The 23,704-nt window shown below is 56.0% G+C and overlaps 1 protein-coding gene across 3 annotated transcripts in view; it reads left to right on the plus strand.

The window, feature by feature from the left end:
• The window catches only part of Nup210 (nucleoporin 210), an 80,924-nt gene that overhangs the window by 16,201 nt on the left and 41,019 nt on the right, over nt 1-23,704 (plus strand). For 2 of the 3 annotated variants that reach the window (XM_033759802.1, XM_010617244.3), the window contains exons 5-16: nt 1,232-1,382; nt 3,199-3,331; nt 8,337-8,495; nt 9,040-9,108; nt 10,801-10,907; nt 11,763-11,903; nt 12,658-12,795; nt 13,861-14,016; nt 15,476-15,674; nt 17,569-17,714; nt 17,891-18,112; nt 19,630-19,803. In XM_033759802.1, coding sequence (XP_033615693.1) covers nt 1,232-1,382; nt 3,199-3,331; nt 8,337-8,495; nt 9,040-9,108; nt 10,801-10,907; nt 11,763-11,903; nt 12,658-12,795; nt 13,861-14,016; nt 15,476-15,674; nt 17,569-17,714; nt 17,891-18,112; nt 19,630-19,803 — 1,795 coding nt within the window. Of the gene's footprint in view, nt 1-1,231; nt 1,383-3,198; nt 3,332-3,527; nt 3,581-8,336; nt 8,496-9,039; nt 9,109-10,800; nt 10,908-11,762; nt 11,904-12,657; nt 12,796-13,860; nt 14,017-15,475; nt 15,675-17,568; nt 17,715-17,890; nt 18,113-19,629; nt 19,804-23,704 lie in introns of those variants that run through there. The other variant, XM_019206509.2, reaches the window with a different exon arrangement.

The raw sequence follows: 23,704 nt of genomic DNA on the forward strand, positions 1-23,704 counted from the left end.
ACAGTGGTCACTGGGATCACTTAGGGGAGGTGGTGTCTGCCGGGAAGTCACTTCCCCTGTGAAGTCCCCTCCTCGCCCTGTGTGGTTGTTAATAAGGACTGCAGGGGGGCATGAAGAGTCTGACCTTTTATTCCACTTGTAAAAGTCCAGCTCTGGGCCAAGGAGACAGTGGAGACGTGGTGACACACCCTTCTCTATTGGGCTTTACGCGTGGCTGCTTCCAGGGTTGGTGTCCTTGCACCCGGTGCTGCCTTTCTCCCCATGGGCTGAAGTGCCTCCCTGGGCAGGGACGTTCACCCTCCTCCTAGCTTCTGGACTAGCTTTGAGGTTCGGACGGCCCCTACATCCAGGAACACAGGCTGTACAGTTGCAGACCTGGCTTCTGATCCTGGCCTTGCTGCTTCCAGCCTTTGGCATTTGTCGAGGACCATGACCCACCTGAGCCTCGGCCTTCTTCCTGTAAGACAGAGACAGCCACTGCAGGCACCTCTGAGGGGCTCTGTGCAGGCCGAGTGCCCGGATGTACATGCTAGAGACTTAGAGATTGCCCATTTCCTGGCAGGTTCCGTGTCACGAACCCCTACCCCTGAGCTTCCAGGCAGCGTGGTACAGAAGCTGAATATTAACAGGGAGCCAGAGCACTGAGGCGAGCTGGTACTGGACTGTCCTAGATGTTCATCAAATTCCTCACCTGACACCCTGCACCTGGGCGAGGCAATAAATCACAATATGGCATGAGCACCAGGCAACCTGGGGAGAGCAGACTCGTGCCTGGCAGATGGAAACTGAGGACTCGTCTACGAATTACAGATTGAGGGGAGGGACCCGATGGCGTGCCTCAGCTCCCCATGTGCCAGTCCACACTCAGGTGCAGGGCCCACTGCACCCCAGCTTCTTCCTGGGGTCCCATGGGCATTGCTGTGCCTCTTTGGCCAGGTCTGAGTTTGTGGACCTGCTGCTTGGTTCTTGTGAACCCTGCTTTCCCCATTTGGACCAAGCCAGTGTTTCTCCTTCGTGTGTTTGTCTGATGTGGGTTTTAGTGCAGAGGGCCCTGGGCAGTTCTGACGTAGTATGTTTCAGGGTCGTGTTTGTAGGTAGCACTATTTATAGGGGAGGGGACCACCACGGGTTTCAGCATCCAGAAGCCCACAGGAGGTCCCTGTAATGGTGAAACTTGTGCTGGACTCTGAGGAAGCTCACGTTGAGGTCTGACAACAGTTTCCTTTTCCAGAATCCTCACCTTCCTGGAGTCTACATATATCCCCCCTTCTTACATCTCAGAGATGGAGAAGGCGGCCAAGCAGGGCGACACTGTCTTGGTGTCCGGGATGAAGACTGGGAGCTCCAAACTCAAGGCTCGCATCCAGGAGGCTGTCTACAAGGTGGGGTTGTGGGGACCGTCCCGCCTGGGCCTGCAGTGATGTTGGGTGGGAAGCCAGCTCTGGGGTACCATGACATTTTTGTCTATGTTGGTTGCCTTTGTTTGAAGGGAAGGCAGGAGGAGGCCCCTAAGGGCCCCACTCTGGGGTCCCAGAGCAGGTGCTCGATATCAGAGTTGAGGGACTTCCCAGAGTGGCAGGATTCTCGGTGACTACTCATTCTAACCCGTGCTCCTTCCTGCCTCCCTCAGTATAGGGACACCAGGACAGAACCTAGCGTCCCCCCATGCCATCTCCCCTGTGTCCCAGCAGGAGCCCCGAGACATCCCTCATTTGTGGCGAACTGTGTACTTGCCCCTCCTCCCTGACCCCTCATGTCCTCCCAGCCTCTACACAGGAGCTGGAGGTGGGAGAGGTGTGTGTCAGAGATCCGGGACAGGGAAGGGAGGGGAAGGCAGGCACAGGCCTCACCAAGGTCCTGGCTCCTCTCAGTTCCTGCGCGACATCTGCCCAGCCCAAGCTTCAGTTTGGAGCACAGCCCTGAGATGTTCCTGTCATTTGCCTGGCTCTGGAGCACAGGCAGGAGTTTAGGGAACCTTGTCCGCCATTGAATTTTGCAAAGTGATGGGCAAAGAGCAGTCCTGTGCTGATCCATCGCTGTCTTAGTGGTTTAGCCAGTCACTGGGAGTCCTGTAGGTTTTGGAAACATGGGACATGCGATGTCACAGGGGCTTGTCCTTCGGGACTTGGCAGATGGTACCGGGAGAGTTTGCCCACATTAGGCTCCTAGGGGTAGGTTGGAAGGCAGACGCACTGTCCTTCCTGTGGTCAGTAGGTGGGCTTCCAGCCTGTGGGGCTAGAAAGCGCCTGCCGCAGAGACCAGGCCCACCGGAAGGGCTTGCTGTCTTAATGCATCAGATACTGTTGAACTTAATGTTAATTGTGGAAACCTGTGAGATGTCAGAACAGGCTCAAAGGAGACTCCAGTGATCAGACGGGCGCGCAGGCTGTCAGGTGCTAACATGAATTGATGAACAAACACAATACTGCCCGGTATCCGAAGGGTGATAGCAGTTGCACCTCCACAAGGATGGCATCTTTGCATTTCTACCTGCAAGAAGGCTTTGCCTTTCATTTGCTGCAGCAGAAAAGGCTGTCCGATAGCTCTGAGAGGGGAGGTACAGGCCCTTGGGGACCCTGGTACCCAGGTTGTACTAGACAGGTATCATTGTATGTTTCTCAGTGTTTCCCTAGGAGGAGGCAGGGATGAGTGGTGGGCAGAGAGGCCAGGGACCCAGGATAAGGACTCATTGGACACACAGTTCTCTTCCTCTTCAGTTGGCCTGGGGCCTCCCAGCCTCCCTGGACCCCCGAGATTTGTGGGATGAGACCTAAGCTTTTGGTGGCCACAGTCTCCTTTCTGGCTCTGCTCATTCTTTCTTTCTGTTGAGCTGCTGTTACTTAGATCGAGAGAGAACATGGTAACACGCAAGGCGGGGCCCATCATTTTGGTAATGCCCACTGTGCACGTCTGCCAAACCTGTAGGTTCCCGGGGTCTCTGGGGCCAGCAGCTGTGGCATTGTGTCTGACGCTCGTTTCTTTCCCTTAACATGCCCATTTCTGGAGCATACTGGAAAGTTAAAAGCAAAACTATTGCAGGACCAAGCGTGCCACTCCGTGGCAGAGCATTGCCGAGCATGTGCCAGGCTCTGGCTCTATCCCAACCCTGAAAACACACAGGGAGTCTCTCTCGCCCACCTCTTCCCCAACCCTCTCCCTGTGCTCACCTTGCCTTCTTTGTCCTCTTCGTATGTCAAGAGTGTGCATCCTGCGGAGGTCAGGCTGCTGATCCTGGAGAACATCCTCCTGAACCCAGCACACGACGTCTACCTGCTAGTGGGAACCTCTGTTCACTACAAGGTGCAGAAGGTCAGGCAGGGGAAGATTACAGGTGGGTCTGGCCCAGGGATCCTGGGCAGTCTGCTGTCCTTCTTGGTTGTGATGAACACGCCTAATGGAAGTTTACCATCATCACTGTTGGAGCACAGCTCCACAGCATTAAAACCTTCACTTTCACAGCCATCACCACTGTCCAACTCTGTCCCCATGAAACAGGAACTCCCTGAACCCCCGACCACAGCCTGTGACAGTCACGGCCTACTTTATGTCTCCATGCATCTGACTCCTCTAGGGATCTCATGTAAGGACAGTCATGGGATGTTTGTCCTTTTGTGTTTGGTTCATTTCATTTAGCATCCTGTCCTCGATGTCCGTCTGTGTTGTACAGCGCAAAATCTCCTTTAGAGGCTGGACAGTGTTCCATTGTTCGGATGAGACTGCATTCTGTTGAGCCACTCATCTGTCGGAGGGCTCCTGGCCCCTCATCGTTTGCCTCTTGTGAACAGTGCCACTGTGAACATGGATGTGCAGATACCTGAGTCCCTGCTTTCAGTCCTTTGGGGTCTTTATCCCTTCGCTTTGAGCATCTCAGGAGCCGTGGGCTTCCCAGGGGTTCTGGCTCTGGTCTGCCACCGACTTAAGCTAACTTGAACCAGCCACCTCCACCCTGGGGCTCGGCTTCCCGTGCAAGCCCTCGAGGCCTTTCTGTGGGGCTGCGGGGACCTAACTGAAGCAAGGCGAACATATGTTTCCTGGGTGGCTGCCCTGAGCCGGGCAGGTGCCATCTGCCATCTGCCTGGTATCAAGTCGGAAGGTGAGGATGTGTAAGAATCCTGGCTTGGGTATCCTGGTCAAAGCCTCACACTCACCCTCGACTCTCGGGAAGATTCTAGAAGGATAGGGCCCATCCTAGGTGAGGCTTTCTGTGGCTCAGAGGCGGAGCTGTGAGAACACCAGGGTAGCATTCTCAGGAGCAGTGCACGGGGGAAGTATGTTGAAAGGCCACCATGTCGCCGTGACCTGAGGGCATGACCGACAGCTCCTCACCATAACTGGGCACCTCCCAAGGGTTGGGTGAGATTCTGGGGCCTCTTTGTGTTGTGACCCAAGGAATCAAACAGGGTGGTTTTTATAAATGCTCCATTTTATGGATGTGTAAAGTGAGGCATGGAAAACCTGCATATCCCCGAGCTCTGGGGCTGGGTTGATCACCGAAAGAGCTCAATCTGCATTAAGTCAGGCACTCCTGGTCCAGAGGAACTATAGCTCTCGAGGGACCAGGAATCCAGGGATTTGGTCACTGATCTGTCATCAAAGCCAGAGTTGGAGCCCATGGAAGATGCATCGGGATAGGAAAGGAGTTGCCTCCTCCCCTCACTGAGTATGAGATAGGAAATTCCTCCAGACCCCAAGCACACCTGCGTAATCAATTCAATGGCTGCCAGAGCCCCAGTGTGGCTTCCAAATGGACACCTGGGGACCCGAAGGTCAGGCCAGCCCAGGTTCCCTGGGAGCCAGCAAAACACGCCGATGACAATTCCCTCATCTTCCTGCGATGGCTTTGGAAATTGAGATATAATTCACAACACTGTCGTGTTTAATGGGCTCACTGAGCTACAGAGGCAGGGAATGACCTCATCCCGGGACCTGGTTTTCACAGATCGCTTTCTTGCAGGGCCTCTGGGGAGGCTCAGGGAACTCTGGGCAGGTGACGTTCATGGTCTTAGCCATGTGCCGGATCTTATACCTCCAGGTTAATTCTTCTGTGTTTTCTTTTCTTTTGAGTTTCCCTCCTTAGAAATGTGATTGTTCTGTGTTCCTAGTTTTATTTCCCATAGGTCACTTCCCCTTCCCTTGGTCTGTGTCCCTTTTCCAAATGCATTTAGCGGGCACCTCCTGTGCACCGGTGCTTTGCTGGGTCCTGGCTGCCCTGAGGTCAGCCCAGTGCTGGGGAAGACGGTGGAGCTTTGGGTTTGGAAGCCCTCTCAGCGTGGAGGCGGGAGGAGAGGGGCACCTGGAGCTTGGAGCTGGGCGGCTCGGGGGGGCACCCAGAACTCTTAACTGTCCTTCGTCCTTCACATTTTTGTAGCTTGTCTCCCGGAAGTTTTGAGTGTTGCAGACTTGGTCCTTTGTGTGGGAAGCTAAGAGAGGGGGCCGAGGTGGGGTCTTGAGGTCACTGAGGCCCAGATGGGATTGAGGCTCTTGGGGGTACTGAGCCTGGTCCCCGCCGGCTTTTCTGTGCTTCCTGCCTGGCCATGTGACCTTCCCTCTTGAGCACGCTATCATTGTCGTCAGAATGAGGGCCTTGTGGGAACCCAGCCAGTGCCCCTGCGTCTGAAAGACTGGGAGAAAAAGAGTCCACTGAAATTCTTTACTTTCTCTCTTTCCCCTTTCTTCCTTCTTTTTTCTGCTTCCCCTCCTCCTTCTGCTTCCCCTCCCTCTTCCTTTCCCTGCCTTCCTTCCTTTTTTTGAGGTGCCAGATATATTGACACCAAGGCCCCATTACATGCTGGGCAAGTGCTCTGCCTTTGAGCTGCCCCAAGCCCTGTCCCATTTCATCGCTGCTTTCTGTCTCCTCTCCCTACCCCTCCTGCCTTTTTGTTGTCGTGGTGGTACTGGGGATCGAACCCAGGACCTTCACACTGAAGTACGTCCGCAGCCTTTTCTCCTCTTTTTCATTTGGAGATGGAGTCTCACCAAGTCGGGCTCTTCGTGGCTCATCCTCCCGGGTGCTGGGCCTGCAGCCCTGTTTTCTTTCTAATGTCAGCCTGCCTCTGGTGCTTCAGTGTGGTAATGCAGGCAGACTGGTGGAGCCCCTCATCTTGTTGGTATTGGGTTTGGGCAGAGACATCAAACATGGGAAGGACGTGCTGGCTGATGGCAATGGTGTCTGAGAACTTGAGAGGCCGGAGTGGTGGAGGTGCCTGAAATAAAGTGCTCTAAGCAACATTGTTGGGCTGGGGCTCAAGTATGAAAGATGTGGGTGGGAAAAGGCTTGGGACCCTGCGCACTTGCTCTGTGGCTGCTCCAGCAGTGACTCCGTGCAGGGGCCCCACACTGTGAGAGGTTTGTAGCGTCTGCAGGGCCCTTATTTACACAGTATTCGCATCTTCCCCAGAGGGGGTGTCCTGTGTGCAGAACTCTAAACGGGACGAATCTTGTGCCTCATGCAGCTACGTCCTGTCTTGCTACTTTTTTGAGCTGTGTGACTTTCCTAGGATGTGTCCGTGCATGTGGTGCCTTTGCACCAGCAGCCAGAGTCACCACCCAGCCTCCAAGAGGGGGAAATAGGCCATGTCTGGGTTAAGTGACAAGCCCAGGGTTCCCAGGTAACCCAGGTGACTCCGGGTCACCTTCAGGGCTTGTGTGAACTCCAGTGTCAGCCACACACCATAGCGTGAGTGGCCGGGGCTCGGGTGATCCACAGGACCCAGGGTCACACCCTGAGAACCCTCGTATCTAGGGGCAGATGTTGGAGCAGAACAGCGACACTCCAGGATGGGAGAGGAACATGGCCTCCCCTCCAGAATCCTGATCAGAACTGTTAATTCTGAAAGATGCCTTAGCTGAAATTCCTTCTGGAGTTTCAACCTGGGCATTTTCCCTGCCAGGCCCTGAGGAGGGCCCCAGAGAAGAGTGGTTGGCCATAGGACCTCTTTGCCGCATCCTTTGTGGCAGGAGGGCAGAGCGTGGCCCCAGCGACAGTGGATGTCCTGGAGTGTGAAAGTGGTCGGGGTCCTGGAATAGGAATCTTAGCCCTGCTCTCTCAGCTGCAGGGCCACGTCTTGGTGTGCATTCTGCTGCTGTAATGAAATCCCTGCAGCTGTTTGCAGAGCACAGAGGTTTATTCACCTCAAAGCTCTGGAGGCCCAGGAGCATGGCACTGGCTTCTGTTTGGCTTCGTAGCTTCCTTGGCTGCATTGTAGCATCGTGCTGCCAACGTGTGTGAGAGGGCCAGAGATCTCACGGCAAGACAGGAAGCCAGAGAGGGTCAGGAGGCAGGCCTGCGGTTTTCTGACAAGGTTTTCTAACAGTCGGCCCTCACAGGAGCTCACCCAGGTTCTGAGAGAGCTGCCAGGCTCCACCTCTTAAAGGGCCGGCATCCCTTATTCCTGCACACCGGGAAGCAGGCTTCTGGGGCAGGGAGCCACAGCAGACCTCACCTTGATTTCCTCCGCCCCTCTTCTCTACGGGGTGGGGGTCTGTAGCTCTCTCTCTTGGTTGTGGAGGGACGAGACTTATGGGGTTGAATTTATGAAAGTGTAGGCGTCTTCATTCCTTGGTCAGCAGTTACCGTTTCTTTTCCTTTTTCTGCTTGCCTGTGTCCGTCTGTCCGACCTTCCTTCTTTCCTTCCTTCCTTCCTCTTTCTGTCTTTCTTTTGTGCTGGGGATGGAACCCAGAGGCTCATACATGCTCTACCTCCGAGCTACACCCCGGCCCCAACATTTGTATCAAAAGTGCCCTATGCTTGTGAGATGAGGAAGACAGTGTGTTTCGTAGAACTCATTATTCCCTGGAAAATTGTCCATCCCAGCTCACGCTGGCCAAGTCTTTCCTCTGCAAAATGACAGGGCAGGGCTCTCTGAGCACAGAGTCAGATCTTTACAGGCATGGCCCCAGCTCCCGCATCCCAGTGGGAGACCGTGGACCTTTGTGGGAAGCCCAAGAGGGCAGACAGAACCAAAGAGATGCACCCCAGCCCAGCAGAGTTCACCCACTTGAGCAGTGACCAGAAACAGTCTAGTGTCAGCATTCTTCAAGTAGTTGGCAATTGCAGACAGAGGCTGCCGTCAATTAAAACAGAAAGAAAGAAAGCAGCTTACAGCAGTGACAAAAAAACTGATTGCCTTTGAAAATTCATCGTGTGTCAGCTTTGTCCACAGGCACGGAGAATAATATTCAAATGTAAAGCACTGAGGAATTAAGCCAAAACTGTCAGCAGCTGTGCTGACAAGTGGGGACCAGAGGCTGTGGGCCGGGGTGGGTGCCCGGTGTCTGACAGTTCACATCTTCACTCCCCATCTCCCTCTGTTTCTTGTTTGTTCTTCCTGCTTAGAACTCTCGATGCCTTCTGAGCAATATGAACTGCAGCTTCAGAACAGCATCCCGGGCCCCCGTGGAGACCCTGCCCAGCCTGTGGCAGTCCTGGCCCAGGACACGTCGAGGGTGACCGCGCTGCAGCTTGGACAGAGCAACCTGGTCCTCGGCCACCGGAGTATCCTCTTCCCAGGCGCCGTGTCTGCATCGGCGCGTCATGTCTGCGGCTTTGAAGTCAAGTTGTTTTTCTCTCCCAGAAAGCCAGCCGAGGATAAAAATAGCCCTGTTTTCCCCCAACCGTCTGAAAATCAGAAAGAACCGAAATAGCAGCACCATTGCATGGAATTGCTCACCTCTGTGGGTGACTCGCTGGAGAGACGCCCGTGACGGGGTGGTGGTGGGAGCCCACTGTCCTCACTGCCTGCAGAGGCTGCTTTGGGCCTGCCGACCCCCAGGCTGAGGGGCATTTTCCATGCCTTCACGTGGGCTGTTGAGGGCCCAGGGTTGTTTGTGTCCCATGCGACCTCTGCTGTCCCTTACAGAGGTTCCTCTCTGCTGGGGCAGAGCTGCAGGGCAGCCTTTGGCCAGGAAATGCTTCTGCTCCATTTGGCCTAAGCCAGGGCTGGGGGGCATTTCCAGCACCTCTTCTCTGCCTTGTGATCATCAGCTCATCCAGCCAAGCATTTGTTGTCTTGTGTTCTGTGCCTTAATCACAAACTCAGGTGTCCGCATGCAGGGTGCTTCTAGGCTGCCCAACAGCACCATCTACGTGGTTGAACCCGGCTACCTGGGTAAGTAAAACACCAAAGCAAGGGTTGGGGGTATAGCTCTGTGGTACAGCACTCACCTAGCGTACATGAGGCCCTCAGCACCAAACAAAAAAGAAGATGAGAAAAACCAACAGCTCTCAGCCCTGGCCGTTGATGTCACCTGCACGGCCAAGGCTATCAGCCCTCAGTGCGAGTTGAGAAGGCAGAGGCCTGCAGAGCAGCACGGACAGGAAGAACAGTAGAAGAAGAGGGGGCGCGTTTGAGGAAGGAGGAGAGGAGCATGCGGCAGTGAGCACCCTGAGAGCATAGCCGGGCCCGGAGGCTGTTGTGACAGGCAGCAGCTTGAGACTCTGTAGGCACCTGTGTCATCGGGAGTTACCATAGCAACCATGCCTGGGCCTGGCAGCCCGTCCTTCCTCAGACTGAGGACCACACTGAAGCTGTTCAGTGGAGAGAACCTAAGGAGTAGCAGACTCCCCAGGCCCTCTGTTCACCATCTTGTGAAGTGGTTGTCTGGTGCAGACCTGACTGACAAGGTAGAGTGACGCCAAGGAAGGTGACGTTTGCATCTCAGGAGCTGCATTGGCTCAGAAATGTTCCTCAGTGCCTCCTGTGTGCCTGGGCTGGGCTGGGCACTAGGGTTCAGGTGCGGTAAGATGGGGTGCTGGACTTGGGTTCACGGGGACTGGGGTGCAGCAGGACAGAGCTAGGGAGTTGGTAACGTTAGCGCAGGGGAAAGACTTCTGGGGGTTATGTGTGGGCAGCCTGTGCTTGCCTCAGCCGCTTCACCTGCTTAGGCCCCAAGCTAGGTGTGTGCTGCTCACCGTCATCTCAGAATAGACCTCCTTTTGCATGCTCTAGACATTTTTGGTGCTCAGGCTGCACCTGCCGTGGCCTCAGACTATACTAGTCACAAGCAAGACCTGCCCGGATCGGCCATTGTCCCAGCCTGCACCTGCGTGGCCGCAGACCCTAAGCCTTCCTCGGCTCCCCGTGAGGCCTCAGAGTCTGGACCTCCTCTGGCCTCGGCAATGGCTGCCGTGACCCCAGACAGGACAGCGGTCTCAGAGCCTCAGTCAGCCGTGGTCTCAGGCTCAGCCTTTCATAGATACCATACTAAGACTTCAGTAAGGCTCAGAACCTTCACCTGCCGTGATCTCAGAGCCCAGACCTGCTTTAGCCCGAGAGTCTGCACTCGCCATTGCTCCAGGTGGCTCCTGCCATGGCCTTAGAAGCTAGACCTCTGTGGCCTCCAGCTAGACCTGCTGTCCGCTTTGAGTCTGGATTGCTGACCTCAGGGCCTTGACCAGCCATGGCTGTAGGGTAGAGCTGCTGAGGCCTCTGCCTGGACCTGTCGTGGCCCCGGTCTAGGCCTGTCCTGCCTCAGGGCCCGGGTCTGCCAAGGCTGAGGCTTCTTGTATGTCCCAGGCTGCATCTGCTGCAGACTCAGAGTCTGGACTTCCCTGGGCCCTGCCAGACCTGCTGTGGCCCGCCGTGGCCAGCCAGCTTGGATCCACTGAGTCCTGTATCCAGTCTAATGAGTCCTGCTTGGTCACTGTTGGTCCCCGGGAACCAGCTGAAGGGCTGAGGGCTCAGAGCTGTTGTGTGTACCCCTCTCAACAGCCAGTCCTTCTCCAAGTAGAGGCCGGTGAAGAGTTGTGGGGCCCCCATATCCAGTGCCTGATTTCATCTCGCCCTCTTGCCTGTTTTTAGGGTTCACAGTCCATCCTGGTGACAGGTGGGTGCTCGAGACCGGCCGCCTGTACATGATCACCATCGAAGTGTTTGACAAGTCCAGCAACAAGGTCCACCTGTCTGACGTGAGTGCGTGCCGGGGCCCTGGCAGACTGATGAAGCAGGGTCATCTCCTGGAGCAGCTGCCCAAAGAGCAGCCCCAAAGCAATAAGGGTCCCCACACAGGAAGAGCAAGGAGGGGCCTTCCATTGCCTACCGGCACTCCTTGGTCTCTGAGACATTGTCATGGGATGCTGGGGAATCAGACCCTTCAGGCCTTGAGTCTGCAGGGGGATGCCCCCGACAGCAGGAAAAGGAACCCTGCCTCTGCCCTTCTGTCCCCTGTGCTTTGATCCCAGAGATCTCAGATCCAAGTCTGCCACCTTCCAGCTCTGCAGAAGGTCAGGAATACCTCTCGCCCTTCCAGAGGCCTGGGTGACGAGGCCGGCTTCAGTTCGCTTCCTGGCTCTGCAGTGCAGGCCAGGCAACGGGACAGTCTCTTGAGAGAGCTTCTCAGTGTCGTCAGAACATCCAGCACCTTCTTGGTGGAGTCGGATGTTTTGTGAGGACGCCATGTTCCTTTGCTGGTTTCTTTGTTAATCAGAGACTGGGACCATCACTATTTGGTTTGAAGTTAATTCTGAAGGATTTTTTTCTTTTGATGGTTCCTAGTGATGGTAGGGGAGCTGACCTGAGGACTGCACAGTGGGCTGGAACTGGAGTGGGGTGATTGGCCCATGCAGAGAAGGAGGCTAGAAAAGATCAGAGGCCAGGGTGGTTGGGGCACTGGTTTGGGGTTGCTCTCAGCCTTTCTGGTGGCTTTTGGAGACTCTGAGCCCTGGAGGGCCCTGTGGCCTGGCCTGGCTACTGCTTTGGGGTCCTATAGCTGCTTTCCTGAGTTCTCACAGAGGCACAACTTACCCATCCTTCTCGCCTTGCAGAGCATCGGGATTGAAGCTGAGCTTCCTGCTGAGTTCTTTGAGGTTCTCTCCTCTTCCCATAATGGGTCACACCATCACGTCAGGGCGATTCAGAGGGGCCAGACCACCCTCCGCGCGGCCCTCACCTCTGTGGTGGACCAGGCGAGTCTGTGGTTCCTGCTTTCCCTGCCCTTCTCCCCCACTGTGCTGCTCTCCGGATGCTGGGGAGGCCTCTCCCTCTCTGCCCAGAGCCAGGTGGTCAGGTCTTCCTGTCCTGCCCTCACTCTCCTCTCCCTGCCCCTGTGAAAGGGTCTATGCCTTCCAGGACCGGAGATGGCACTCTTGTTCTGGGAGACAGTGCTGGGCCCAGCTGGGCCCTGGCCAGGAGCCACCAGCATCCCTTCATCTGTTTTGTCTGCCCGGGACCTGCAGACTCTTACGCTTTCGGTACTGTAAAGACAGATCAGTTTTAGGTCAGAACAGTGTTTTACCAACTGGCACATTGGCACAGATGTTCCTCTTTTCCACCCCGCACAACACCCTTCCAGACCTGAAAGAGGCAGTAGCACAGGGCAGAACAGGCATGGTCCATGTCCATATCCTGCAGTGTCTCTGCCTCTGGCCCCTGAGGATTGCAGCAAATTGCTCCAAGCCTCCATTTCCCCATCTGTAAGGTGGGGACAGCCAAGTCCTTCTAACACAGGTGCCCCGAGGTCTCGGTCCAGTGGCGTTTATGCGAGCAGCCTTTACAGACCCTCAGGCAGCTGTGCCCAGGACGCCTGAGGAGGCTGTGGGCTGTCATCTTTTCTTCACTCCCACAACACGGAACCTACCGATTCCCAGGGAGGACCAGGGGCTAGGAGGATCTGCTGGTGACGTGGTTGTCACGGTGACACGCAGCACTCACCCCTTGTAGGATGGAGGGGTCCATGTGCTACAGGTGCCCGTGTGGAACCAGCAAGAAGTGGACATTCACATCCCCATCACCCTGTATCCCAGCATCTTGACGTTTCCTTGGCAACCGAAGACAGGCGCCTATCAGTACACGATAAAGGTACCGGAGACCCTGGGTGTCGTCCTCCTTGGGCTGTTTCCAAGGAATTGTGGCTGTTCGTCTGTCAGGTCACTTGCAGCATCACCCTAGTGGAGAGAGCAGTTTTAAATCAGAGCTGTTCGGGCTGCTGTGCTTCGAGAGATTTCCACCACAGCCATGTGTTTAATTCATAGGGGAAAAAACACAATAACTGAAACAGAAAAGAAAGTACTATGAAGAAATCTGGAATAGATCAGAGTTCCACTGAATCATTTTTCTGAAAAAGTTCCATTTTTGGAACTGTACGAATACACTTGGAGAACAACGTGAAATTCCAGGAGAAAACGTGCGGCCACGTCACACACCGTGTCCCTGTTTGTTGGTATTTGTGTGCCCACGTGGCCTTGGCCAGCAGGGACTGACTCAGATGGGACTTGATCCTGGGTCAGCTGAGTCCCCATCATTCTGCAGGTGGCTCCATGGCCGGGGCTGGTCCTTCTCCACCCTGAGGCCTAGGAGATGCCATCAGGTCCTGGGACCCTTGTCCTGGCTGTGTGGTGTGTGTGTCAGGCAAACAGGAAGTGAGATAGCACAAAGGGAGCCACTAGCAGATGCTGGCTGACACCATGGTGTCCATGCAGAGGACACGTGTGGGGGGTGAGTGTGTGTGCAGGTGTATGTGAGGGTAAGTGCACGCACATCTGTGTGTCTTGAGATATGAGGGTGACCGGGTGGTCAGACGACGGCTGAGTGTGCGTTGGCTAGCGAGTGTGAACATGGGTGAATGTGTGTCAGTGCTTGAGTGTGTAAGCAAAGACGTGACCGAGCAGGTCAGTGAGTGTGAGCATGTGGGTGTGAACGGATACATGTGGGTGTGGGTAATGTGTGAGCTTGTGACTGAGTAGGTGTGGGTAATGGGTGAGGGTAATGTGTGAGCTTGTGACTGAGTAGGTGACCATGTGTGGGTAGACACTGGCATGGGGGGAAGTGTGTGAGCGCGAGTGTGTACACTTGTCCCGACTTCGTGCCTCCTCATGCAGGGGGAGCACAGAGGGCTGGTGGATCCATGGTGATTTTCCTCCCTAGGCCCATGGGGGCAGTGGGAACTTCAGCTGGTTGTCATCAAGCTCCATGGTGGCCACGGTCACCGTCAAGGGTGTGATGACCACAGGCAGTGACATCGGGCTCAGTGTGATCCAGGCGCATGACGTCCAGAACCCGCTACATTTCGGTGAGATGAAGGTGAGACGCTGGGCAAGTCAGCCCCTGGGGAGCTCGGGGATGGGGTACCACTGCCTCCCCATTACCTACCACCTTGGTCCTATGGCCCACGTTGGCATATGTGAGGGGTTCAGGGCTCAGCCCAGCCCTGTTCTTAGGAGCTCACAGGCAGGGGAGACAAGAGCCCCAGGAGACAGTGACAGGACCACAGGGCCAGCCACCTCAGAGCCAGGCTTCCTGGAGGGGGTCCAGAGGACACAGGGGACCAAGGCCATCAAAGCCATTTTGGAAGGGGCCCCGTGCCCAAAAGATGTGAATCTCAGAGTGGGTGAACCCTGAGGGATGGGTTGTAAATTCAGAGAGGAGGGGATCCTGGGGCTCCCCAGCACAGCTGGGCTGAGTCAGGGCAGAGTCAGGGTTTCCTCTCACAGGTGCGGCCCCTGGTACTGACACTGAGCGATGTGGGGTCGTCTCACTGAGCGGTGGTGGCAGGTGGGCTTATCACCTGTGTTGAGCCCATCCAGCTGCACCTGACCGCTGCTCTGGGTGTCCCCTTTATTGCCTTACCAATGGCAGAGGTGGAGGCCCCAAGCATCCAGTCACCAGCGTCTCCTATGTTACCTGGGGTGAGGTTTTACGATGCACATGAAGACAGCTGTAATTCTCGCTGAGGCCCACCCCAGAGGCCCTTTGCAGAAGCAATGACTGCCCAGACTTGGGGTCCACTGGGACCACCTTTCCCTGGCCCCTTCTTCCTCTTGGGAAAGGTGCAACCTCTGACCCATGGTGTCACGATTAGGACGTAGCTTCTGGGCCAGACTCGGGGTCCCACTTGGCTTCGCAGTTGTTTTGGGGCTGTTGCATCCATCCTTGCACAGGGTCCTCTGCAGCACAGAGAGGTGGTGATGGTGGGCTTTCAGAATGGAACCTTCCATGTGTCACGTTGGCTTTACAGGAACACAAGCTGCTGTTGTCTCTCTTGCTGTCCCCAGCCAAATGACCAGTGCTCTCCTCAGAAACTTTGTGAGCTCAAATCTGACCCGTGCCCACCGCCACCATCTTTTGGGTACACCCCAGTACCTCCCCACTGCACACTGAGCTGCGGGTTGTGACCAGAGGGGAAAGTGAGGGCACCCTGTGAAGTCCCCTAGCTCAGCCAGACAGCAGTGTCCTGCAGGTGCTGGCCCCTGCCTCTCAGACCCCTCTCGTCACTGCCCACGCCCTACCCTACTCTGCCGCTGGATCGAGCCACACCCAGAATGCTTCCCCAGGACTTTACCTGGTGGCCTGTGACCTGACTGTCGGGTCAGAGCTTCTCAGTCACCTCCTCTGATGTTCGGTTCCCTGAGTACCCCCTCCCAGCCCAGACCCCTTCCTGACACGTCCTGGCTGCCCCTCCACAGGAGCACTCAGACACCCAGCTCCCAGGCTCCCTCCTCTCAAGGAGGCTGATGGTTTTGGGCCTCACCCTGCCCTCCAGGTATACGTGATTGAGCCCAGCAGCATGGAGTTCGCCCCATGCCAGGTGGAGGTGCGTGTGGGCCAGACGCTGGAGCTGCCCCTGAGGATCAACGGTCTCATGCCTGGAGGGACAAATGAGGTGGTCACCCTGAGCGACTGCTCCCACTTTGACTTGGCAGTGGAGGTGCAAAACCAGGGCGTGTTCCAGCCTCTGCCAGGTAAACCCACGCTGCTGAGATGGGGGCATTGGGGCCAGAGCGGGTTCTCAGTTTGGGCCCTGCAGGTTCCTACAGCGGACTCAGGGCGACAGATGGGCCATAGGCCGAGGAGCAGCAGTGGTCCCTCTTCCCCCTCAGCTCAGGTCTGCACTGAATCTCACCTGTTGTGTGACCTCTGGCGAATCACCACCACTCTGGGCCTCAGTTTCCACATCTGATCCCAACTCTGAGGAAGGGGCTAAATCTGGTTCCCTCTTAGGCAAAAGCAACTTACAGGAATGGAAGAAAATACCTGCAAATTATTTACTTGACAAGGAAGGGAGTAATACCTAAAATGTATAAAGAACTCATACATGTCTACAACAGAAAAACAGTGCAAACCAGAAAAGGAGCTTGAGTAGACATTTCTCCAAACACGGTATATAAATAGCCAACAAGCCCGTGAAGAGATACTCAGAACTCATTATCAGAGAAATAGAAATGCAAGTCACCATGAAAAACCTTGCCCTTAGGATGTCTGCTATCAAAACAACAAAATAACCTGTGTTGGCGAGGGTGCGGAGAAGCTGGAACGGTTTTGTACTATTAGAAGGAATTATAAAAGGGGCAGCCGCTGTGGAGAACGGTATGGTAGTTCCTCAAAAAATTAAAAGCTAGAATTACCTTGTGATCCAGCAATCCCATTCCTGGGCATATTTCCAAAGGATTGAAGCACAGCCTTCAGGAGGTGCATGGAAACCCGTCTTCATAGCAGCTTTACAGTTGCTACAAGGTGGAGGCAGCCTTCGTGTCCACCAGAGCTGAGTGAAGAAACACAATGCCGTGCTTGTGTGTCTGGACCCAGGGATATTGGTCAGCCTTACCGAGGAAGGAGAGTCGACCGGGGGCAACATCAGTAGATCTCGAGGCTGTGGTGCAGCGTGAAATGAGCCGGTCACCAATGCTGCATGACTGCACTTCTGTGAGGTCCTGAGAGGGGTCGGATTCAGGAGCCGGAGCAGAATGGAGAGTCCAGAGACTGAGGGTGGGAAGGATTGGCCACTCTTTGCCCCCCGGTCCTAGAGTTTGTTTGGAAAGCTGAAAAGACTTGCGTGACAGATGGGGTCGATGGTCACGCAACTGTGTGAGTGTCCGAGTGCTGCTGGGCTCTACACATGAAAACTGCTAAGGTCTGTGTGTTTTTTCCCAGAATTGAAATAAATAAGCTTTAAAAAAATTGAAAATTGAAGGAATATAGCGCCAGGGATGTGGAGCACCTGCTAGGAGCAGTATAGATTGATGCTGTTTGGGGGGAGATACTTGGCAGGATGAGTAGAGCTATGCATGGACACGACCCCCGGCCTAGGGGTCCCCTCTCTTGGACACACGACACATACTGAGCACGTCTTCCAAAAGGAAGGCTCTCAGGTGTTCACATCAGTACCACATCACACACCCGGAACCGTAACAGCTCAGATGTTCCTGCTTTCCCGGGCATGGATTGCTGTCCACCCTTGTAGCAGGACAGCTGTAGTAGATGTGCGGTAGAGGACGTGTGCTGTGTGCACAGTGAGGAGCCTCACTCGCAGTAGAGTTGAAGCCAAACGCAAGAGCACATCTCTGGGGAGGGCCTGGGGGCCAGGAGGGTGTGCAGGAGGTCCTGGGAGGGCCCCAGGTGTCCTCCTTGACCCAGGTCCTGGGTGGTACAGGGTGTGCTGACTGTGTGCAGGAGAATGCCATGAAGTGATAGGTGTACGTTTGGTACAGGACTCAGGATTGCTTGATTGTGTGCTAGGATGGGACCCAGGCCCCTGAGCACGCTGGACAGGCACCCCTGACACCTAGAATTTCTAAGTCAAGACAAAATCCAATGGTGTACAAAGCCCAGAGTGAGAGGGGCCAATGTTCCCCACAGGGCGGCTTCCACCCGGGTCTGAGCACTGCAGCGGTGTCAGGGTGAGAGCCGAGGCCCAGGGCTCCACCATGCTCCTGGTGAGCTACACGCACGGCCACATCCACCTGAGCGCCAGGATCACCATCGCTGCCTACCTGCCCCTCGAGGTGAGCCAGGGCCCTGCCCTCTGCCACCCCCTCTCCACTGGGGATTCCTCGAGATGGGGTGGGCATCTGTGGCATCCCCTGTCCCATGGACCCCACCCTCCAAGCGGGCGGGGACCCAGCCCTGCCCCAGCGCTGCCTGCCCAGGGACTCGAACCTTCTCCCACTTCCTTCCCCAGGCTGTGGACCCCTCCCCTGTTGCCGTGGTAACCCTGGGCTCCTCCAAGGAGATGCTGTTGGAAGGGGGCCCCCGACCCTGGGTCCTCGAGCCATCCAAGTTTTTCCGCAACGTCACCTCTGAGGACACGGACAGCATCAGCATGGTTCTCTTGGGCCTCCCTGCCTCCCGGAATTACCAACAGCACCGGATCCTTGTGACCTGCCAGGCCTTTGGCAAGCAGGTGAGAGGGCAGCTGAACACAGCACCACTTTCTTTAACCCTCAGAGGAAACCTGAGAATGCTCTTGTAGCCATCTAACAACCAGGCAGTCTAAGGTCAGTGATGCAAGATGGCAGAGTCAACAGCACGCAGGCGGGGTGGGTACAGCGGTTGCAATGCCCTCTCCAGAGACCCTCGCTTTCGTGACCCAGCCTGTCATTGTGACTTCCCCTTGAGGGGTTTGAGATCAGGGTCTCAAAGTTGGATGACTCCAGAGTGAAGTGTTATAAAGGAGTGCGTGAGCTGAGGCCCCAGGCTGGTGCATCTCCGCATTTGAGTGTGAGCTGCAAAGCCTGATGTTTTTGCATGTGGAGTCTCTTAGTGCTTTTGCTTTGTTTTCTTTGTGTTTTAATGCCTTAAACCAAAACCAGCAGTCAGACTGCTGAATGAGTTGAACCAGTGCATCTGTGAATCCCACAGAGCCTGCCTGTCTGGATGGGCGTGGCAGCAGGCTGTACAGGCCCTCTGGTGCCTGGCACTGGTTCCCAGGTCTGCTCAGCTCCCAGGGCTCCCAAAGTGGGAGGAATCAGGAAGTCAGGTGGGAGGTCAGTGTGAACTGGGAGGGCAGGACAGCGCCCACTTTGGGGGACAGTGAGGAATGCCCAGGCATGTGTAATAGTGCAGAGAACACAAAGTTAGCTAAAATGTGCCGTGCTCCTTATAATGTCGGCCACACCAAGACTGCACCAGTATAATCAGAGAAGTACATAGAGTATGCTGGGGAAATCCATGAAATATGAAGAACAGTAAACATAATACTAAATCACAGTAACAAGAAGACAGCTAATGATGGATTGAATTGGAAAAGTGTCCCTCACATTCCAGCTTGACTGGGCCATCCTGGCCCCCCAGGGAGGGCCCCTTGAGACCTCCCTACTCCCAAGCTCAGAGCTTCCTTCCTGGGCATCGAGGACAGAAGGAAAGGCAGACAACAGTCAGGGTCAGGAAGGGTGAGGGTCTGCTGGTCCTGTCTGCGCTGCGCAGTAGTTGTGTGTCACTGGGAAGGTAGCTGGACCTGGTGGCGAGGTCCCAGCTCCAGCAGCAGCCGCCCTCTTTCCTCTCACAGCAGCCCGCGCTCCTCTCAGAGCTGAGCTTCCAGCCCCTCCCAGACAGTCCCTTTTCCACGCCCTCCTGAGGATCTGGGTCCCATCTGCAGCATGCATGTTCCTGTTCCCATACCTCATTCTGATGACTGTTGGCAAACTGGGGTGGCCCCCAGGAAGTTGAGTCTGCTGATGCAGCCGCAGGGTTTCCCTGGGGTCCTGAAAGCAGAAAGTGATCCTCAGTTCACCTCTTTCCTTTGCTGTTTGCACAGGCTCTGGGACCCCCATGAGTGTTTGTCGGCAGTACTGACAAAACGCTCTCCATCCCATCCCCCAGCTGTGTGAGCATCCTGGGGGCGGGGGCAGCATCACTCCTCCCCTACAGCGGAGAGCGGTGGGCACTCACACCCGGATCTGCCTGGTCCTTCTGCCTCAGGTCATCTCCCTCCTGGTGGGGAACAAGCCCAGCATCACCAACCCCTTTCCTGCGGTGGAGCCCGCCGTGGTGAAGTTCGTCTGTGCCCCACCATCCAGACTCACCCTCACGCCCATCTACACCAGTCCCCAGCTGGACCTGTCCTGCCCACTGGTGCAGCAGAACAAGCAAGTGGTGAGTGTGGGCTGCTCTGGGGTGGGAGGTGATGTCACTGCCCGCTGGGCAGAAGGACCTCGGCCACCAGCTAGCTCGACACACACATTGAGTGCAGCAATGGCCACGGCTCTGCGCTGCACCACCTTGACCTCACAGCCAGCCCCACCAGACTTACCGGGGGATCCAGGGCCTGGAGAGGGTGGGTGACTCTCTGAAGGGCAGCTGCGGCAGACAGTCCCCAACTTACCATGGTACGATGGCGTGAAAGTGATAGGCACTGGTTAGAAGCCACCCTTGGAATTTTGAATTTGGATCTTATCCTGTGCAGGTGATGTGGGGTCCAATTGTCTGTCTCTGGGTGCTGGGCATGGCAGCGAGCTGCCACCCCTCGGTCACCAGGGGAACACGAAGCACTCTACCTGGTGCTGTGTTGTGTGTGTTACACACAACTTTCAGCCCTTTGGTATGAAACGGGCTTTGGGCTGGGCCTGATCAGTGGGCCAGGCCAAGCTGTAATGTTCAGCGGGTCAGGAGTATGACCAGCGTTTGAGCATAAGATGCGTTCCTCTTACAATGGGTTTGTCATCCTAAGTCCAAGAGCATCCTTCACAGTGGCACTGGGGAACATGGTCCCCTCCGGCTCAGCCTCGCTGCCCTCCTCTGCCAGGCCCTTGGGAGCTGGAAAACCTCTAGTGTCCTCTGTGAGTTGAGAGCACTCGTGGTGTGGTGCAGGGCTGTCTGTGCAGAGCATGGTGGGTACTGCCGAGGGGAGGTGACAGCTACAGCATTGTCTGGGATGGGGGGTGGGGGTGTTGCCATGGTGAGCGTTGGGAGGGGACAGAGTCCCTGGGATCGTGCGGACAGCACAGGTGGAATGCAGAACCCATGGGATGATCTCCTGGGACTTGGGATCCAGCCAGTCCCTGGTCCCTGCATTCGGAGTCCAGGCTCTGAGACTGGACCAGCTTTCTGGGGTGTGAGGCGGCACCAGCTTTTCTTCACTCAGTGCATCCTTGTGCCACAGCCACTCTGCCACTCAGCAGCTCTGGCTCCTGGAATACAGAGTGACCTGGACAGCGAGGAACCTGCCCGAGGAGCTGACAGGGACACCGGTGGTCCAGAGATGGGGGTGCCGGGAGCCACCACTGAAGGGAGACAGTACAGGCAGTGGCAGGATGAGGCTGCTGCAGGAACGGCTGAGCAGGGGAGCCAAGCTAGCAGAGCTGAGGGAAGGCCCCCCGTGAGAGCAGAGGCCTGAGGGCAGAGCCAGACAGTGCCCAGAGCAGCTCCACGTGCTGAGAGCCCCCACCTGCTGCCTCATCTCGCCTCTGCCATGACTGTCTCGGAGGCCTAGGTCCTGGGCACCTCCTCCACAGGTGGGGCTTGGGACGGTGGTCTGCACAGCTGCACTGCAGGGCCTTCTGGACGACCCCTGGGCCTCGTGCTTCACTGCAGCCCCCGGCATGCTCCTGGGCTCCTGCACAGGGAACTGAGCCTCTCCCAGGCCCCATTGCCACGGGCCAGGAGCTGTGGGAGTTGGGTCCCCAGTGAGTGAGGACAGCATTGCCTTTCTTCCAAATGTGTCCTTGAAGCTAGAGGGAGCGCCTGGCTACGGTGTGTGGGGTTTGGGAAGAAGCCAGCCTCCTGCACGCCTGCTGCCTGACACAGATCAGAGCTCTCCAGCTTTCCGGCCCGGAGATGGGACCCGCCCCCCAGCTTGGAGCCTGAGCCGCTCCATTTGCCCCCGGGCTGGTCCCATCAGGGTCCCTTAACAGTAAGAAGTCTTGGCGTTTGGCTCCAGGTGGGGACAGGACCATCCAGGGCAGGACCTGCACCTCTGTTCCCCTTCATAGGGGCTCCGTGCCCATGGCCGTGGGGAGCTGGCATCCACCGCGGCTCAGGCCTGGGTGTTTGTGGCATGGAGTGAATGAACATCCGAGCCCCAGATCAGTGTGTCCAGGGAAAGGCTTTCCTCTCCTGACAAGTGGCTCTAACGAGGTGAAAGTCTTGAATAACTTCCATTTTAATGTTTTCATTTTTTTACAGATGCATAATAATTGTACAGCATCGTGGGCTGCAGCGTGATTAATTCAATACTTGTCTACAGTGTATAATGCTGGAATTCAGAAATGAATATTTCACCCCTCCTTAAACACTTTCATTTCTTTGTGTTGAAGTGGTAGACCGGTCCCTTACAGCTCTTTTTGTTGCCAGTGCTAGTCATCCTACCGTGCTGTGGGACAGAAGTGTCCAGTGGTATTTCGGCATCTCCAATCCATCCTCTCTCTGTCCCTCACCCCTTCTGCATTTTAACTCACTTTTCTGTACAGAGCGAATTCTCCCCAGGGGGAGGAGTAACACCGCGTTCGGTCAGGACCCTTTGGGAACACCCAGCTTACCAGGCTCCCCTGACTGAGGCCTGGAACAGCCCCGGGTGGGCCATGTTAGGACCGACGGCCCAGGTCCAATCCGAGTGGCTGTGGGACTCCCTTTGAGTGACGGCGACGGTAGCAGAGGCCCTGGAGTTGGGGAAGGGGAGGGTGTGACCAGGACAGGATGTCATCATTATACTTTTTGCTCTTGGTCTCTGCCCAAGCCTGCCCTTGGCTCCCCATTCCCCGTGAAAGGCCAAAGCCTCATCTGCAGCCCTGCGGGCTCTGTGTCCCAGCCTCTGGCCCTCTGCCTCCTACCACACTCGGTCTATTCCTGGAATGTGCCATGCAGGTCTTGCTGGGTCTGGGGCTGGCTGCTCCCTGGGACTTGCGTGGCCCCCTGTTCCCTGGCCCTATGCCTCCTCCCTGCTTCCATCTTCCTTTTCCCTTCTTGGTGGAGCCCTCTGCCACCTTCACTTTACCTGCAGGTCCACCCCTCAGCCTTCCCTGTTCTGGCTGCCTCTTGCCTGCCCTCCGCATTCTCTGTGTCCTGAGCTGCAGGACCTGCTTACCTGGCTCTGCCCTGAATCAGTCTGTCTCATCAGCTCCCTCGCCTCAGCAGGCTCTGGTGCCCGAGAAGCTCGGGGTCTGCTGCCTCAGGAAAGTGCCAGCCGTGGGGGTGCTGTCTGGGAGAGCAGGTGCCCCTCAGAACAGGAAGCTCACGCTGCTCAGTGACAGGAGGAAAAAAGCCTCATGAGGGCTGCGTCTTCTCTGTCGTGAAGCATCATCTACGACCCACGCAGGCCACATCCCAGTTGGGGTTTGCCTGTCCTTTCTGCCAGCCAGACCTCCAGTTTAGCCCCTCTCTGGTCACCTCCCTGAGCCTTGAAGGTGATGGTCTGTCTGCGGATCTCTCAGTGGGCTGTGTGTCTTCGGTGTCAGCAGGAAATAATGGCTCTCGGACATGGAGTTGCCGTGTGACCCATTAGTCCTCCGCTCCCCAGCCATGTGCCAGCCATTCAGGAAGGGCCCCTGTGATTTGCGGTCTCATTAGGGAACCTTGGGAAGATATATCCCTGCCATGCATCGCAGGTACAGGATCGATTTAATTTTACAGCTGTCCAAATCCAGAGGCCACTCAAGATGTGTCTGCAGAGTAAATTATTGGTGAGGTGAGACTCCAGGATGGAGTTGACTGGTGGGAATGACAAAGGGCACCAGACTGCGGCCTCATCTGGCTCTCCAGGCAGGTCGCTGAGCATTTGATTGCCATGGATGGGTACCTGTGGCTGCTAGGAGACAGAGCAGCTGGTGCCCACCTCAGGCATCAAAGAGAAGCTGCAGAGTCAAGCAAGGACTTTGGGTTTTATAGCCAGATTGCTGAGTCCCACCTGGAGACCTGAGTGACCTTGAGCAAGTTGCTGACCGTCCCTGAGCCTCAGCTTGCCTGGTTATAAAATGGGGACAGTGGCGGTGCCTCCCGTGGCCCTCCTTGGAGGTCCCGCCACTCAGGAGTGTGTTTGGCACAGTGTTGATGTCCTTTCCTG

This window comes from Fukomys damarensis, unplaced genomic scaffold, assembly GCF_012274545.1.
Source record: "Fukomys damarensis isolate Sample0158 unplaced genomic scaffold, DMR_v1.0_HiC HiC_scaffold_37, whole genome shotgun sequence".
Taxonomy (NCBI): Eukaryota; Metazoa; Chordata; class Mammalia; order Rodentia; family Bathyergidae; genus Fukomys; species Fukomys damarensis.